Genomic DNA, 17,008 nt, shown 5'->3' with positions numbered 1-17,008 from the left:
TAACTTCGTTTATTTTGTGTTTTGCCTCTTTAAAAAAAAAAGAATTGCACTCAAGAGTGAGTCAAAGGAGAAAGGACAAAGCCAGAATGGAAAGAAAAATAAATTATTTAGGAGGCGTTGTCATAAAAATGATTTTGATATTTATTTATTTTTGTAAATATCACAGGAAACATCAATACTGGTATATCAAAATGCAGCTAATTAAAAATTATACACAAGTATTATCAGCAAACTGTACATAAAGTATCAAAAGTAAAGTACTCTTTACAGAATGTTTTTTGTCTGCATTATAATATAATTGTGAATAATTGTTAGCAGTACTTTAACACTGTAACTTGTTGAGGAATTAACTGTAAAACATAGTTTTTAACAGTGCAACTTCATTTATAAACTGATTTTGTTTAGTGTGAAAAATCTAAATATGAAAAGTAAATAGTAAATACAGTTGTCAAATAAATGTTGTACCCGAAATTGTACTTCCTATATTTTTTTACCATTACAAAAATACAGACAATTATCATCATACTATAACAAATGAATGAGAAATGTTTGACAACACTGCTGTGAGATTAACGTACACAGAAATTAGAGTTTGCATTATCGATGGGGTAAAAAAATTATCTTCTCATTTCATCATAACTTGACGCACAACCCTTGTTTGTCCAGTATTCAGTCTTTAGTGATGCAAACAAATCTTCAAGATCCAGAACAAAATCATAAAGATTTAAAACTAACATTGATATGTTAATCAGTGTAACAAAAGCACTGTAAATAAATTTGGCAATCACACATTAGGTTCACAATATTACAGTTGATTCTGATCTGATGCTGTTTTAATAACACAGTTCATATTAGGGCACAGTGTGAATGATAGAACCTGGTCTCACAGGAATCCGTGAAATAGCCACAGGTTTGCTTAACTCAAAATCCGTGAAACAGCCACAGAATCACTCAAATTTCCGTGAAACTGACACGGATTTCGCTACAATGCAAGTTAAAGACAGTCATATCCCTTGGCTATTGGTTTGTTCCAAGTCACTTGACTTTCAAGGTCCCGGCGGTCAGAACAAAAACATGGCGGACAGTGCTCTCATTTTTAGTGAAAAATCAATATTTTGACTTAGTTTCTGCATAAAAATGGATTTTGATCACATTTCTAGCGAGAAATATATGTTTTATTTTCTAAATATTCACTCAGTGAATGTACATAATCACTTTGTATGTTGGAATAGCCACGGGATATGACTGTCATTAACTTGCATTGTAGCGAAATCCGTGTCAGTTTCACGGAAATTTGAGTGATTCCGTGGCTATTCCACGGATTTTGAGTTAAGCAAATCCGTGGCTATTTCACGGATTCCTGTGAGACCAGGTTGGAATGATAACAACTCAGTTTACAGAATAAAACAATAAAACCTGGTTACAAATTCAAGATGTTATCAAGAACTTTTATTGGCATGCTACAACTGATTTGTAAACACAACCAGGACAGGATCAGCTTCAGTGCTCATCACTTCCTCCAGTATCTGGTGCTGATGTAGAGAGACGGAGGTTCCCATTAATATAGTAAAAAAAGGGAATTTCTGTAGATGTCACATTATGTGTAATGTTGATTTTTGATGCTGCTTTTCTGAACTCACCTGTAGTCTGCAGTAACTTCCAGTCTGCCTGCAGTCTCTGTCTCAGTCTCTCCAGCGTCTCCATGTCCCCTGGTGGAGGAGCAGGGAGCTGCCCGAGAGGACGGGCCGCCTCCCCGAGGAGAGAGGAGGCCGTGGCGTCGACACATCCACTCTCACCTTCCTGAAATCATAAATACACTGAATGCTCAAGTAGAACTGCCATTTAAACCTCCACAAAAACGACACCAAAGATGAGTACTTCTCCTCCTCCTCCTCCTCCTCCTTCTTACCTGCAGGAGCACCAGTGTGTTTCCCTGTGCTAGGCTCTGCAGGAGGCCTGTTAGTTGTTGCCACACACCATCACACATCCCGCTATCTGCCGTCCGAGCCAAAAGAACCAGACTGGGGTCATACTCGTATCCCAGAGGCAGAAGGAGGCTCAACACAGCCTGCATGAACCCCGATACGTCACCGGAGCCCTGTGGGAGGACAAACTATTATTGAACAAGCACACACATTCCCTGTACATATCATCACTGTGTTATTAGGGCCCGAGCAGGCAACAACCTGCGAGGTTCCTATTGTATTTCAAATGATTATTTATTTTTTCAATTATAATTCAAATATTGTAAAAATTAGAATTCAGCACTGGTTTATCTTTGTCTACAAAGTAGGGGTGTGCCATATCGTATCGTTCACGATAATATCTGTATATTTTTTTATGGTTAAAAAAAATGCATATCATGATATTGGCAACATTCCTACTTCTTGATGTAGTGGCGTAAGGTTGCGTGTCTGTCACCAGTTAGTCAAACCCACCTCTCCGTCCTCCTCCCAGACATGCACGCGCATTCACACACTTACACAACTGAATATACCGAGCTGCCCTCCAAACACACTGCTGCATAATGCCATTCGTTAGCCACGAGCGAACATTAGCTAACAATTAAAGTTGTTTTAATCACAAAAAGCTACTTGCACTCTGTCGCTAAACACATGCAGCTTTCAAAATAAGAGCACAGTGTGTTAACAGAATCCACCACAGAACTTACAAGAAGACTGTCAAAATAAGATGCCTTAAAATAAAACATACAAGAACCTTTATTCTCCTTTACAAAATGACATTAAAATATGACCCCGAAACCCCTAAATGGTTATTTTTATTATTTGCTCATACTCAAGAGTCAAGAGTAATTTTTTTTGTATTTGGCAACTGTGGAGATTTGCACTTCACACTACATTTTAGATTTTTATTTATTTATACAGACTTAAAAAAAAGCATATTTTCTGTATCTTTTTAAGTATTTCGTAATATCGTCAAGAATATCGTCATCGCAAATATAACCTGAAATATTGTGATATTCTTTTCGGGCCGTATCGCCCACCCCTACTACAAAGCAATACTTGGAAAACTTCCTGTGTACCTCTGTAACCTCCTCTCTGTTAGCTCTGGGACCTATCAGCTTCTCTCCTCTAAGTGGTTACTCTTAAATGTCCCCCATGTTTCAACTGGGAAAACTGCATTCTCTTACTCAGCACCCTGGGAATGGAACAATCTACAGAAAAAGCTTAAACTAGAAAGGCTGATATCAATCAATGAATTTAAAGCTACCATCAAGACTGTGGTGATAGAGACATGTGCTTGTTTTTCTTAACAAGGCTCATTATGTTTTAATATTGTGTTATATTGCACTTGTTTTATTGTTAATGTTAATTTTTTGACACTTGTGTTGAGTTTTGGCTGCTATTTTGGCCAGGTCTCTCTTGAAAAAGAGATGCCGAATCTCACTGGGACTTCCTGGTTAAATAAAGGTTAAATAAAAAAAAATATCTAAAAAGTTACTCAAATATTATAAGTACAAGTTTATGTTCATCATGCTATTTCAAAATCGTTCAATTATATTTTTGAAAGCTAAAAAATAAATAAATAAAATATGTTTATATCATATATTGTTAAGCGTTAAAGATATAATGCTGTGACAGGATTTAACAGTTAAATATTACTTATTTAGACATCTTTTGGCTGTTTTTTTTCTTCAAAAGAGAGGTCATAATATGACCATGTAGACAACATAACACAACATGCACACTGAAGACAACCCTCTGACTCATGATTTCTACTACTGTAATACACACAGTACCTTCTTCAGACACACAGGAATGTGATATTTGCATTTCTGATCTTCTGCCTCCTTGTTGCTGAACTGCACCACAAGTGTTTTCCTAAAGATGAAAATATTTCTGTTATCACATTTTAGACAACATAACATTTTTCTCATTTGCTCAAAGAGGACAAGTTTCATCAAAAAGTCAAATTCAGGGACACAAAAATGATAATCACCCATCCTCTGTGCTGTGCCCGGGGACCACCATGTCTCCAACACACACAACCAAAACCCTGCATGAGGAGAAAGTGGTATTAAATTAAACTGCTTCACTCATATTCAGTGTAGTCAGCTTTAATGTTGCAGTCAGGAGCTTAACCTGCATCTAAAACAGAAATCCCTTCATTCAAAACAAACAAGAAAGCAAAACAGCTTCTAATCATACTTTTATATTCTGGAATATATGCCAACTTGCTCTCTTGCTGAGAGTAAGATAAAACGATTGATGATATATTATGGACCAAAGGCCATTTGCTAGTTAGCTTAGCTCAGCATAAAAAAAACAAGCGGGAAACATTTGGCCTGGCTAGTATTTCTGTGTATCTTACAAATATGTGGAACCATTCCTTTCATAGCTGATGCTTCCTGTAAGTCTTATTACCAGATCCCTTTCTCTCTCTCCGTGATATTATAACATACAGTCACTGTACATATGAATTAGACTCATGTTGATATACCGGCTGTTGAGAGCAGTTGCAGCATGCTGGACAACACACATCATTGCCATGGAGACATCACGGACCAGCGCCAAGCCATTGCAGATCTGAGAGGCAGTAATTAAATATAATGACATCAGCAGGGAGGTCAGCAAAGCAGATCACATCACAGCACTCTGAAGGACAGATATCATCCAGACTCTACCTCATTCTTCTCCATTTTCTCTACCAGGGCGATAAGACTGGAGAGGGCAGTGAGAGCATCATTGTCAGCTGAATCTTTTAGGAATTTCTCCCTGATTTTGGAAAAACAATATGGTTTTGTATTATAACAAAGAGGAAGACATTATTATAAATATTCTTTTGAATTAAGCTCATCCATGCTCACACATGATAAATTAATGCAATGCTATGAATATTTCTACCTGAGTTTGTTGACTATGTTTGTGTCCTCTGATGAGCTGAAGCGTTGACATCTGTCCGGGCAGGCCACATCATTAGGGAGGATTAAAGCAGTGCGAACAGGAGGAGCAACACGTTTTGGAGGCTCTGGCCACACTTCTTCCTCTGCGCTTTCCTCTTCTTCTCCCTTATCCAGGCTTTGATCTTCTTCTGCTAATTTAATGCGCTTTGTGCTGACTTCAGAGGTGGGAAGCTCCGCTACAGGAAGAATCAATGAAATGTTTTATGAAGCAATGAACATAAAGGTTGACTACATTCGCAACTATCAGTAATCAGATTTGCATTTTGCGTAATGTAGGTGGTGGATTACTGTGTTAAAGAAGAGCTTAATAATAAGAGAATAATGGTGATTTTATACCTGCATGTTTGAGGCAGGACCAGTACTGCTTGTGAGCTGATCGGACACAATGAAGGGACTCCAGTGCACTGAAAAGACAAAATAAATTCACCATGGTTATAAAACACACACACATGCACAAGAATGAACTGATGGTGAGACCAACCTTGTACTGGGACCATCAAGGTTTGCAGGTCGAGGAGCAGGATCTCCCAGCAAAGTCTGAACTGTTTGACACACAGACTGGTGGAGGGAAGTCAAGTTGTATCCTCCCTGGAAAACAGGCAAACAATAAAAACCTTTTATAAACAAATATTGCTCCAACGGGATGGCGGCAATGTTTATGTTTGTATTGGATCTGTGTCCTGACCTCCAGCACAGCACACAGTTTCCCTCCGGCGAGGTTCATCAGGAGGTGAGTGAGGTGGGCAAAAATGTCCGGGCTGGCACACATTTTACCCTGAAAATAAAGACCCACTAAAGTCAGTTTACCATATTATGTCACGATGATGGCAAAGAGACTGGACAGAGTTTTACAGCACTCACAAGTTGTGAGATAAAGAGCAACAGGACACAAGTACATATGATGCTATGTACACTTTAATCGGTTACACCTACAAACAAATTCAATCCAATCCAATTTTCCTGCCAAGTCTACATTATATATACAAAAATCTGCAGCAATACACCATTTGCATTTAAATCTATTCATATTCAGTACCTCTGGGTCACCAATTGCTGAGTCAAAGCCTGCACACACCAGGACCAGGTCTGGGCAAAACTGTGACAGAGAATCACATAATTATTAATATTGAGAGAAATTATCTACAACATATCAAGATCTAACTGAGTTTTCAACGAGGGCTTACCTCGTATGCAACTGGCAGAAGGACGTGACAGAAGACTGAAAGATAATCACTGTTCTTCATTCCTACCTGAAATATAACAATGAGACCTCATTAATAAAAAGCATTCATACACACAAACATGTGCACACTAACTTCAAGTAATTCTGTGGTTACTGACTGTGTTCCATGGTACATTCATAGTGAATCCAGCCCCTTTCTCTTTGCCAACAATGTCATAGTCTGAGTCTCTAAGATTAGGCCAGAATTTCTGATGCTCGTAGCGGTGCCAAGAGAAGTAGAGCACACTGGGAATAAAAATGTAGAATTAATTATTTCAGATTTAGTATCCACATAAAAAAATCAGAATTATTGAAATTCGTAAAGAATCACCTTGGATCATCTTCAAAAGCATATTGCACCCCTTGACCATGATGTACATCCCAGTCAACTATCAACACCCTGAAAATATACAGAGAATTAAAAAAATACACAGTGGAAGACTAATACACACACACACACACACACACACACACACATAATATATATATATATATATATATACACACTGTCTTATAAGAATGAATAAAAACAATCAAAAGTTACCTTTTAACCCCATATTTTTGCTTGGCATATTGTGCTGCTATAGCCACATTATTGAAAACACAGAATCCATTGGCAGCACTGCGCATACTGTGGTGTCCTGGTGGTCTGTTAACAATGAGGATTTCATGCAGTAAATACATAATTTTGGCTATACAGAGAATAAAAAACATTATAACATACAAACAAATACTTAGTATTTAGTTAATACGGATATAAATAGTAGTAAGTGACACATTTGAGAATTTGAGAAGCTGTAAAAAAATATTTTGTATTTTGTAGAGGTTGCCTAAATGCTATACTAGTTCCACAAATCTCAAATTTCTCTCTAAAAGTTTTTTTTATTTTGAAATAATGAAATAGTTGGGACCAGTCCTCAAAGATTTACAATTGACAAATTAACTTTTTAGCCTGTTATATTTTCAGTTTTAATCTTTGTTCCTAAATCAATCAATTTAACTTTCCTTTATAACTGACTCCAATGTTTCTGTATTTGTCTTCATTATTAGATTTGAGAAATGGTAATAACTGAAATAATGCATACCAATTTAAAAAAAACGTTTTTTTTATTTAATTCTAGTTTTTCTAAAATACTGAAACTGGTTGTTGCTCACGCTTCATCTCCACAATTTGAAGTTATCTTGTTGATGACTTATTTTGTATGATGTTTCCAGGTCTTTCCATTTCCAGATTTCTATTGTATTCAAGACACATTTCTCACTTAATTTTTTTGTTTTGTTTTCGTCTACTGTCAGCTCAATGCTTGACAAAGGTCTATCAGTGTCTGGGAGTTTACTAGCTTTAAACGTTAAATAAGTTAAGGGGCGGCTGTGGCTCAGTTGGTAGATCGTTCGTCCAGTAACCGGAAGGTTGGCGGTTCGAACCCCAACCATGGCAGCTACATGTCGAAAAAATCCTTGAGCAAGATACTGAACCCCAAATTTCTCCCGATGCTGCATTCATCAGTGTGTGAATGAATTCCAATGGTGGCAGGTGGCACCAGTGTGCCCTGGTAGCCTCGGCCACCAGTATGAATGTGTGTGTGAATGGGTGAATGAGCGTTGTATGTATTGTAAATCGCTTTGGATAAAAGCGCTATATAAGTGCACCCATTTATCATTTATTTATCATTTTATTTTATTCATTAGTTTTTATCAAATAATTAGAGGTTTATAAATAGGATTATAAATAAATAAAATATAAATAAATGGACTAAATCTTCAATCACTTAAGAAGAACACCAACAAAAGAGAGACTGTTACACACTCACAGTAGCATCAGGGTAAATATCAGGACTGTTGTGTCAAACTGGTTGATGGCCTCACCTGACCAGAGCCATGCCGTTCCTCACCTTCCCCGTCATAACGCTGTCCACCAGTTGCAGTGTGGCGCCTGCAGCCAGCTTGGCACAGTGATAGATGTTCTAGGACAGTGAATGACAAAGAGGAATGCTCAGCCAGGAGTGACAATGACCACAAGATCAAAAAAAGGACAAATTGCAGCTCATAAAAATATGAAGTTAAGAACCAACAGGGTGGAAGTAGACGTCACCATAGTGCGAGGTGAACTCCATCAGGTCCTCTAGAGTCATATACGGGGTCTTCTTCACTGCCTCCAAGTACTCTTCACTGTTTGGAGAAGCAAGGTTCATGTTGCTTAAAGGCTAAGCTATTTATTTCAGCATCATATAGACCAGGCATGTCCAAACTATTCCACAAAGGGCCGTGTGGCTGCAGGTTTTCATTCCAACCAAGCAGCAGCACACCAGATTTGACTCAGTTAATTAACTGATCTCAGTCTTCAGACAGTTGATTGGTCAAACTGTGTGCTTTTGCTTGGTTGAAACGAAAACCTGCAGCCACATGGCCCTTTGTGGAATAGTTTGGACATGCCTGATATAGACACAGAGAAACCAAATGAACCAGGGAGGGCTGACCTGTGAACCAGCAGGATGTCTGCATCCGTCGCCTCACGGACAGGGACAGAGACACAACGATCAGCAAGACCGGTCTTGATCAAAGCCTCATGACTCACTGTCAGACGCTCAGGTACCTCTATCTTACAGGCAGGGCTGGAAGAATAAAACAATAAAAATGATGTGTCATACAGTTGAATTTAAATCATGTTCAGATTTTGGAGTTTAGGATTTTGTACATAATGAACTAGTAAATGCTTTGTATTACAATTCGGCACAACTGAATGTGTTTGATCATTTCAAATGTATTACTTTTTCTCATTAATATTTTATTTTCACATTCTAGAAAAGTACAACAGAGTTGAAAATTAAGTTAAAAAGCAGTGGACCTTCCCTAAATAAACACACAAACTAGAATGAAAAACATGAATTTGTAGAATATGGCAGAGACATAAAATAAACAAAGCAATGCAGTGCCGCTCAACTGATGCTGATCTTCTATGAAAAAAAGAACAATAAATAACCAAAATGAAGTAGGCAATTTGATGACAATTTCTTTTTCTTTCTTTTTTTTTAATCACTTTTAATTCAACTGAAAATCAACTGAAAGAATTGCAATGATATCTACACCCCGAACAGTGATTTTATGGTGGAAGTTTTGTGTTTTTTTTTCTTATTTGGTGTATAATTTATGTGCACTTATTATATGCCAAAAAAACAAACAGAAGAATCTCCCCTAAAATATGTAAAATTATGTTCGAGATAACACCATGCCGGGTCTAATTATCAAAAGAGGAACTTACCAAACTAAATCAAACTCCTGTATACAAAAACAGATTACAGACTTTTAACTTTGTATTGTAAAGAATCCACAACTAACGTGACGTGACGCATCAGCAGTGACAATGTGAAAACTGTGGGATATTGGCACTCAATGCCTATTTTGTCACTAAGTCATATATCCAATCAATATATGCAGGCTAACTACTACAGGCAGGACATGCAGGACACTACTACTGTTATTTAAGTTTGATGAATTGTAACTTGTGTTGTGGTGGAATGTGGATAAATCAAAACTGTCTAGCTATCCTCTCTGATATAACTATAATTTGGCATGTTTAAATCTATTGTTTTTAGCCAGCTACAGACATTTTCTTAGCATTTTAGGCCTTAGTTGTTTATTGTAGCATTGATAGTAGTAGTATAAAGTATAAACTCAAATGAACCAAACAGCCAAACGGTGTGAGAAATACTTTATCGAAAAAATAAAGATGTAATGTCCTAAAGTGATGTCTTTATGCTTTAAATCATGGATGGGCAACTGGAGGCCCCCTGACTTGAAGTGGCCCTCAGTACAACTACATGCATTTGAAATCTTAAAAGTGCAGTGTAAAAATGCACCAAATTACTTCTTGCAATTAATGTTGGTCTGCCGTTATTGCACTATTGCACTTATTTTTTATTTGCTTCAAACATTTTGTATTCCTATTTACACTGTTATACATGCATTTGAGCATGAAATATGTTAAGTTACTGCACTGTAAATATATTTAAAATTGCAGTTTCATCATATCTGGTTAAGTGCATTGTCCTCTATGTGGCCCTGTGGTAGTGTGGATGAAAAATTTGTGGCCCCCTCCACCACTTAAGTTGCTCATCCCTGCTTTAAATGTACAGAAGGCAACACAATAACACAGCAGCCTAGCCGTTAGCTTGGAGCTAGCACTGTGGGTGCTCTTCACTAACAGTCCGGGCTGGCTACAATAAACCGCAACTTCGGTTCCTACCCTTTATTTGAGGACACAAATCATTACTCGGAAGTTACTAATTTGTGCGCCAAATTCAACAAATAGTTAAACATTGACCACTTCAGAGCCAGAAAAGTAAGTAGATAATAGTTAGCTGAGGCTCTGCAGCTCTGGCCATAGCTACTAATGTTATAATCGTAGAGGAAGAAGTGAAATGTTAGTTAGGCAAACTTTACCTCCAATACACATTCGTCGTAGTTAAGTTTATGTTATATTATATAATTAAATGATAATAAATCAAACGAACGTAATTCATTCAGGCCTAAATCTATTTGATTAGCTCGCTAAATGTACCAACATGTGTCGTTACTCCGCTCATGTACTTACTCAACCCAGAGCAGTTTGTATTTGGTCATCTCCTCATCATATAGCAGAGCTGTTCCCATCTTCACTGTTTCTCGGACCAGTCAAACAGCAGCAATATGTGCCAATAATAGTATGTTTCTACTGCAGCCTGCAGGGATGTAAGATTCGCAAGTTGACAGTTCCACCAAGTGCACAGTATCTGAAGTGTCCTTTCTTTTCTGCACTAACCACCAAGTAAACAATGTGGGAATGAAACAAACACGAGTCAAGTCCAAGTAGTCTTCTGTGAGTTTATGGAGGTGGTCAAACTGTTTAATGGTGCCGCAGCGCCACCGACCGGAAGGATCCGGTACTTCTGCAGAAGAGGCGTTTTCTTTAAAAATGAAGCGTGGGCTTCCATAATTATGTTGTGATTTCACTGGCCAGACACTGCTTTGACTTCGGTAGAAATGGCAGCCACAAATGCAAAAAAACAATAACAATATTTTTATGAAATAAATATAGCCTAACTAGAATATTTATCGCATGCACAGATATTTTGTTAGAGCAACCCAGTACTGTTATTGACCATAAACACATAAACACACACACACACACACACACGCACACACACACACACACAAATAAATCTACTTAATACATACAGTATAATGTGTATAATACCTATGTATACCTAACAGTTCTTACCTTGTTACTTTGCTTTTTACCTGCTGTACCACCTCTACATGTGTTTTTGTCCTTATGCTTTTAAATTTTGTCTGATGTTTTGTCAGGTTTATACTTGTGAAGTAAATAAGTATTTTATTCTAATGTGTAATTGTGATTGAACTTACCCAGCTTGCTGAATATAATTATATTATATTCTTCTCAATTTGAACCACTTTTTCTCTTGTACATATTTATAGATTAACTATATTTTCTCACAATTAAAAAAAAACAAATTTGAGTTCACATAGTCCATATTTTAATAGAAAAGCAACAGTGCATCATAAGTCAGTAAACAACTCACAGTGTATTACTAGTACAAAATATAAAAACAGATCAGGTGACATGAGGATATTTGATCTTGCAAGAGGAAATGTTGGCATCTTTCCTGTGGGAAAATTGTAGATTGGAAGTAGGGGTTTTGTTTATGAATGTTCATTTGATAAGGATGTTTATTTTGAAAATATTGACCTCTGACACAGCTTCATCCAAAGTGTGGCCACGTTGGAGCTCAAATCTATTGGATTGTCTTCAACAAAACTGAAAAACTGCTGGAAAAAAACATAAAATACTGCTTTATTGACAGCAAAGAAATTAACTTGATGTCCTTGTACTGATGTGAATTAGACATGATCCTTTTATTTCAAGTCGTTATCTCATCAATCATTCCACCCTCTCCTCCTCTGTCCTATCTGCTGTTTCCTCTTGTGTTCTTGTGGGAAAGGCTGAACTCCTCTCCTCTTTCTCTTCCTCTCCTTCTTCCTTCTTTCCCTCCCTTCCCTCTCCTCCTCCTCCTCTTTCGCTCACCCTGCACAACATGAGAAGAGCTCCTCTGCATCTCTTCCTGAATGACGGGTCACATGCAGCGTACAGGAGCGGGTTTAGGCAGGAGTTGAGATAAGCTAAACAGGTGACGTACGGCTGAGCAGCCAGTAGAATCTGATCCAGAGAGCAGGAGTATGGGACGAAACCAAACTCAAGCAGCATTGAAACAGTCTTATTAACATGCAGAGGCAGCCAGCACAAGAAGAAAGCCATCACCAAAGTGACAATGACCCTGAGGAGTCTTCTCTGGCGCCTACGGTCAGGACGGGGGCCCCGTCCAAAATGTCTACTGAGGAGCTGGGCCAGTGAGCAGTAGCAGACCAGCAGGATGACAAGAGGAAGCAGAAAGCCAATTAGAGTTGATTTAACACTCAAGGCCGCTGCCCACCACATCTCTGCCCTCTCTCGATCCGTCTCGTCCAGCTCAGCTCCAACCAGCATGGAGTAATCCATCTGGCAGGAGAGGAAAACTGATCCAGAGTCAGTAGTAGGATGAATTTGCTCCACTTCCCAGTCATAATCAGAGTCAGAGTCCACCTCCCTGACAGAGCGCAGCAGCAAACCTGGAAGTGCTAGCACCCCCGCCAGCAACCACACCCCTCCAAGTATCCACAAAGCCCTGCTGGGGCAGCTCTGTGGGGCGTAGTGGTTGGAGTGGCGGCGTCCAGTCAGAACCCAGTACCGCTCCACACTGAGCATGCTCAGGCTGAACACGCTGGCGTACATGTTGAGCGCTGTGAGGAAGCTGCTGATTTGGCAGAGGGGTTGCCCAAAAGGCCAGTGGTAGCCCATCGCCGTGTAGACGGCCCACAGAGGGAGAGTCACAAGGAAGCACAGGTCAGCTAACGCCAAGCTGGCTATCAGAGAGTCTGTCAGGGAGCGGGAGGGGCGAGGGATGGAGGGAGGATAAGAGCAGGAGGTGGAGGAGTGAGAGGAGGGTCTTTGTCCTGAAGAAGATCCACAGTTTTCTGTCTTCTTATGAGGAAGTGACCCAGGGGGAAACCTCCCAGCACTGTTAATGTTCTGCTGACTGGTTCTGAAAATGAGACACAGCTTTCCAGCTCCCCTGCCATCGGCTCGGTCCAGGTAGGCCCAAAGCACCAGGCCGTTGCCAAGGCAACCGACCAGGAAGGCCAGAAGGTAGACGGATGGGATGATGGAGAAGGAGGGAGACCAGTCACTGTAGTCGCAGTGGAAAATGGAAGAAGGAGAAGGAGAGGGGGAGGTGAGGAAGTCTGCATCCGACATCTGTGCATTCGACTGCTTTGTTTCTACATAAAATAATTTGCCATTAAAATCACTGGAGATCCCAATGCTTTACTGTCAAGCTGCAGTTTGGTCAATATGATGTCTGGAAGCAGAAAGTTGTGCCCAGATTCCAGCAGTGGATCAGTTCACTTCTTTCTCAGTTTGTTGACTTTGATTGCCTGAAAATTCAACAAAAGAGATGTGATTCTAAAACATTTTGCAACAGGCACAAAAACTGCAAATACTGTACATGCACATTTTAGCAACATACAACTTACTTTAGGAATTTAGTGCAGGAATTTTGTATTAATCTGCCAGAGAACATATTTTAACTCGGGCTATCACAAAATCAGATTTTCACTACATATAATTAATAAAATTCACACCAAAAAATTTTAAAATATAAATACCGGTCAAATTCCTCTTCAACATCTATTGTGCATTTTTTTATATGGAAAAGACTTAAGAGCAAAACTACCAAAACAAAGAAGAAAATGTGATCAAACATTATTTTTATTTTTTTTACACAATTAAAACATGTTCTGCAGACATTATAGGCCTTTCTGACACCCTTTAAATGAAAGGTTTTATTCTTACAAGACAGCCAGAGTCAAAAGGGGAGGTTCTGGATCAAAAACACAGAAATAAAAATCAGAATCCCACACTGCACTAAAAAACTTTTGCATACAAACCACAACTATCCTAACTGAAGGCGAATGTAGCTCAAAACAGACACTTACCTCAGGCCACTTCATCGACTTGGATGATAAGATCCTTTCTGAAATGCTGTGATGACAGTGTGAAGATCAGTGTGAAGCCAAATCCAGCCGCTGTCCTCTCTCATTTCACTTTCTCTCTGTGACTTTTCCTCTTGTTTTTCTCTCTATCACGTCATCTGTACTGAGTCGGCTGAGGAAGGTGTGTCTTCCTCTTAAGTCCGTATATATAGCAATGTCCTCCACACACACACACACACACACACATTGGCACACATGTACACACTCCCTTGTTCTCAAATCAGACCACCCCAGCAGAGAGTTACGAGACCTGCAAATACTCCCCCCAAAACACAAACACATACACCTCCCGAGAGACACAATAACATCACCCATCCTCCCCCCTGCAAACACACACAAGCCCGAGACACACAAACAGATCCCCCACAATCCAGACCCTGGGCTGCTCATATTCTCTATGCACAGACTCAAACACATCCAAATGCACATACAGTAACACACGGTGCAAACACTTCTTTGTTGTGCCTAACATGTTCAAACACACACAGTGTATACAGCGGTCGAATGTAGCATCCCACACAGAGCACAAACAGCTAACAGCTCTCACAGCAATATCACAATAGAAGAGTGAATGTATGTGAGGCAACCTTCATGAATATATTTAAAAGGACCTTAAAACCATTATTCTGTTAAAACCTGCTGCAAAAAGAACTATACTGACAGTTTACAGATGAAAGTAGATCCTGGCTCACAGCTGTGTAATCTCTGGGGCTGCCAATTCACAGTGAAGACATTTATCAAGTGACAGTTGGTGGTGTAAAGTACTGCACTTTTACTTGATACTTGATACTTGAAATCCACTGCATTTCAAAGGGGATATAATGGATGCTTTACTTTACAGCATTTATCTGACGTTGTATGACTACTTTTATTTTAGCTCCTAAATGAAATGTCTTTGCATTAAAGTGGGCAAAGGCAAAATGTGAAGGACATAACCTTTGTACCACCACTCCCGGTTACAGCAGCACACTCTTAGAGGTTTGCCCATTTTAGGGTGGTTTCTTACACTCTCCTCTTCTCTGCGTAGATGTTTTCCCTAATTTTCATTTATGATACAGCAATTTGCAGATATAGTAGCAAGGCTAGTAGGGCTGCCATTAAAGTATGGTCATCTTATCAGAGTAATTGTTTTAATATGTGGACAATAAATCCACTGACTAGCTTACTGACCAGTATCTGTCTTTACTGATCAACCACAGCATATATTTTTGCAATACTTAAATTGTTATTGTATATTTTACATATTTAATTTGTCACATAATGTATGGTTAAAATGTCCAGTGGTGGTTGGATCCACTGTGATCCAAAGTGACTACCAGTGACTGTAAAAAGCAGTGTAATAGGGTGTCTCAACCCCTGAGCACTTATGAGATAATGTTATGTTACTTAATTTTATTTTATTTATTTATTTATTGTTGTTTGCACTTTAAAAAAACATACAATCGTTAGGAAATAACAGTACAAGAAACAGTAAAAGAAAATGCAGGAAAGATCAAAAAGCCCAAAGGGCTTATACGCGACTTTCCCTCTTAAACCTATAAGTAACTATATTTTACTTAAATTACATAGCTAGATGAAAAATAAAAAAATACAAACAAAATGTAAACAAAACAAATACAAAGGTGTAGAAGATCTATAGGGATTTTTGAGCTTGGTCTTAAAAGTATTTAAAGAGGAACATGACACATGTTCTTCCACAGCACTGCACCTTGATAAACAAATGAGAATTTGACTAATTAACTAATTTATCTCTGCAAGGTGGATGTTGTCTATATCCCCTTAACTTCACCCTCAGAGATACTAGTCTGACATTTTGCCTTTTACTAGCCATTTTTTAGTAAGTAAGCAGTTTTTGTAATATCTATGTCTAGACATTGTCTGCTGGCTGGCTGGTGTAGGTCAGCATGGGGCTAAACTGTAAACAGTGAAGATGCTCCAAAAGTAAACAGGAAGTGTTTGTTACCACAAGGGCAGAGGTCATGCTGCCATCAACCTGTTGTTATGGAAACAGATGTTTTCAAAAAAACATTCCACAGGAGAGAAAGAGGGTAAATACAACTGTTTCACTGAAAAGAAAGCTGTAGGCTGAGTGTCACAGTGGGAACAGGGACAGGAAGCGCTGCAGTGCAACAAAGCAGAGACAGACCAAAAGATCAATCTTTTTGAAAACGGGGTAAAGTGGACAAAAAGTCAATATGACGGTATTGACAGTGATCTTTTAAGTAACTCCAAGGCATTTTACAGGTTATGAAACAGTCTCAATCTATTACTGATGTCTCTATAAGACGATTCCTGACTTGTTCAATTTTGAACAAACACCATAATCTACTGAAAATATTCATTTGTCCAATACGGAAGAGGATTAGGGCCAGGTAGGAGAAAAAAAATAATGAGAGGAGGAAAAAAATAATAATTATGCACTTCCGAGAAAAAGTTGAAATTCCGAGAATAAAGTCAACTTGGAGTTCGCTAAAGTAGACTGCAAGCTACAATGTAATTATTCACGAATTTCTTTTTTCTCGAACTGCATTATGAAAAAAAAATCCTTCTCTCATTAGTTTTTTCTCCTACCTAGCCCCAATCCTCTTCTGCAGGTTTATTACAAAATACCTGCAAAACTAATGACATTTCCATCAGCCTTTGTAGTACTTTAGGCCTTTATTAAATTCTCACCTTATTTCAACTTAAAAAGACGTCTTACTGTCAGAATTGCTCCA

The 17,008-nt window shown here is 38.6% G+C and overlaps 2 protein-coding genes across 2 annotated transcripts; both read right to left on the bottom strand.

Annotated features, from left to right (window-relative positions):
• Positions 1 to 1,325: 1,325 nt before the first annotated feature.
• Positions 1,326 to 11,010, bottom strand: hdac10 (histone deacetylase 10). The gene is made up of 20 exons (XM_059335364.1): positions 10,738 to 11,010; positions 8,624 to 8,758; positions 8,219 to 8,315; positions 8,013 to 8,110; positions 6,691 to 6,795; positions 6,478 to 6,546; positions 6,266 to 6,392; positions 6,109 to 6,174; positions 5,961 to 6,020; positions 5,610 to 5,699; positions 5,406 to 5,512; positions 5,261 to 5,328; positions 4,866 to 5,100; positions 4,646 to 4,736; positions 4,462 to 4,547; positions 3,961 to 4,017; positions 3,761 to 3,842; positions 1,910 to 2,098; positions 1,641 to 1,800; positions 1,326 to 1,532 (listed from the first exon to the last, which is right to left on the bottom strand). The coding sequence occupies exons 1-20, from the start codon at positions 10,794 to 10,796 to the stop codon at positions 1,501 to 1,503; spliced, it is 2,013 nt and encodes a 670-aa protein (XP_059191347.1). The 5' UTR covers positions 10,797 to 11,010; the 3' UTR covers positions 1,326 to 1,500.
• Positions 11,011 to 12,084: 1,074 nt separating this feature from the next.
• aplnr2 (apelin receptor 2) lies at positions 12,085 to 13,494 on the bottom strand. The gene has a single exon (XM_059334830.1). It carries the CDS (start codon positions 13,492 to 13,494, stop codon positions 12,085 to 12,087), a length of 1,410 nt encoding a protein of 469 aa, XP_059190813.1.
• Positions 13,495 to 17,008: the final 3,514 nt, after the last annotated feature.

Source organism: Centropristis striata, chromosome 6, assembly GCF_030273125.1.
Source record: "Centropristis striata isolate RG_2023a ecotype Rhode Island chromosome 6, C.striata_1.0, whole genome shotgun sequence".
In the NCBI taxonomy this organism is placed as follows: domain Eukaryota; kingdom Metazoa; phylum Chordata; class Actinopteri; order Perciformes; family Serranidae; genus Centropristis; species Centropristis striata.
Note: the sequence above shows the minus strand (reverse complement) of the source record. Positions and strands in the feature narration are given on the sequence as shown.

Excerpts from the sequence above, each read along its gene's own strand:
- hdac10 (XM_059335364.1), bottom strand. The coding sequence starts at position 10,796 with ATGGGAACAGCTCTGCTATATGATGAGGAGATGACCAAATACAAACTG. Across the intron at positions 5,101-5,260 it reads GTCCTGCCTCAAACATGCAG|CGGAGCTTCCCACCTCTGAA; the intron begins GTATAAAATCAC and ends TTCTTCCTGTAG. Across the intron at positions 1,533-1,640 it reads GAAGTTACTGCAGACTACAG|CACCAGATACTGGAGGAAGT; the intron begins GTGAGTTCAGAA and ends TCTCTACATCAG.
- aplnr2 (XM_059334830.1), bottom strand. The coding sequence starts at position 13,494 with ATGTCGGATGCAGACTTCCTCACCTCCCCCTCTCCTTCTCCTTCTTCC.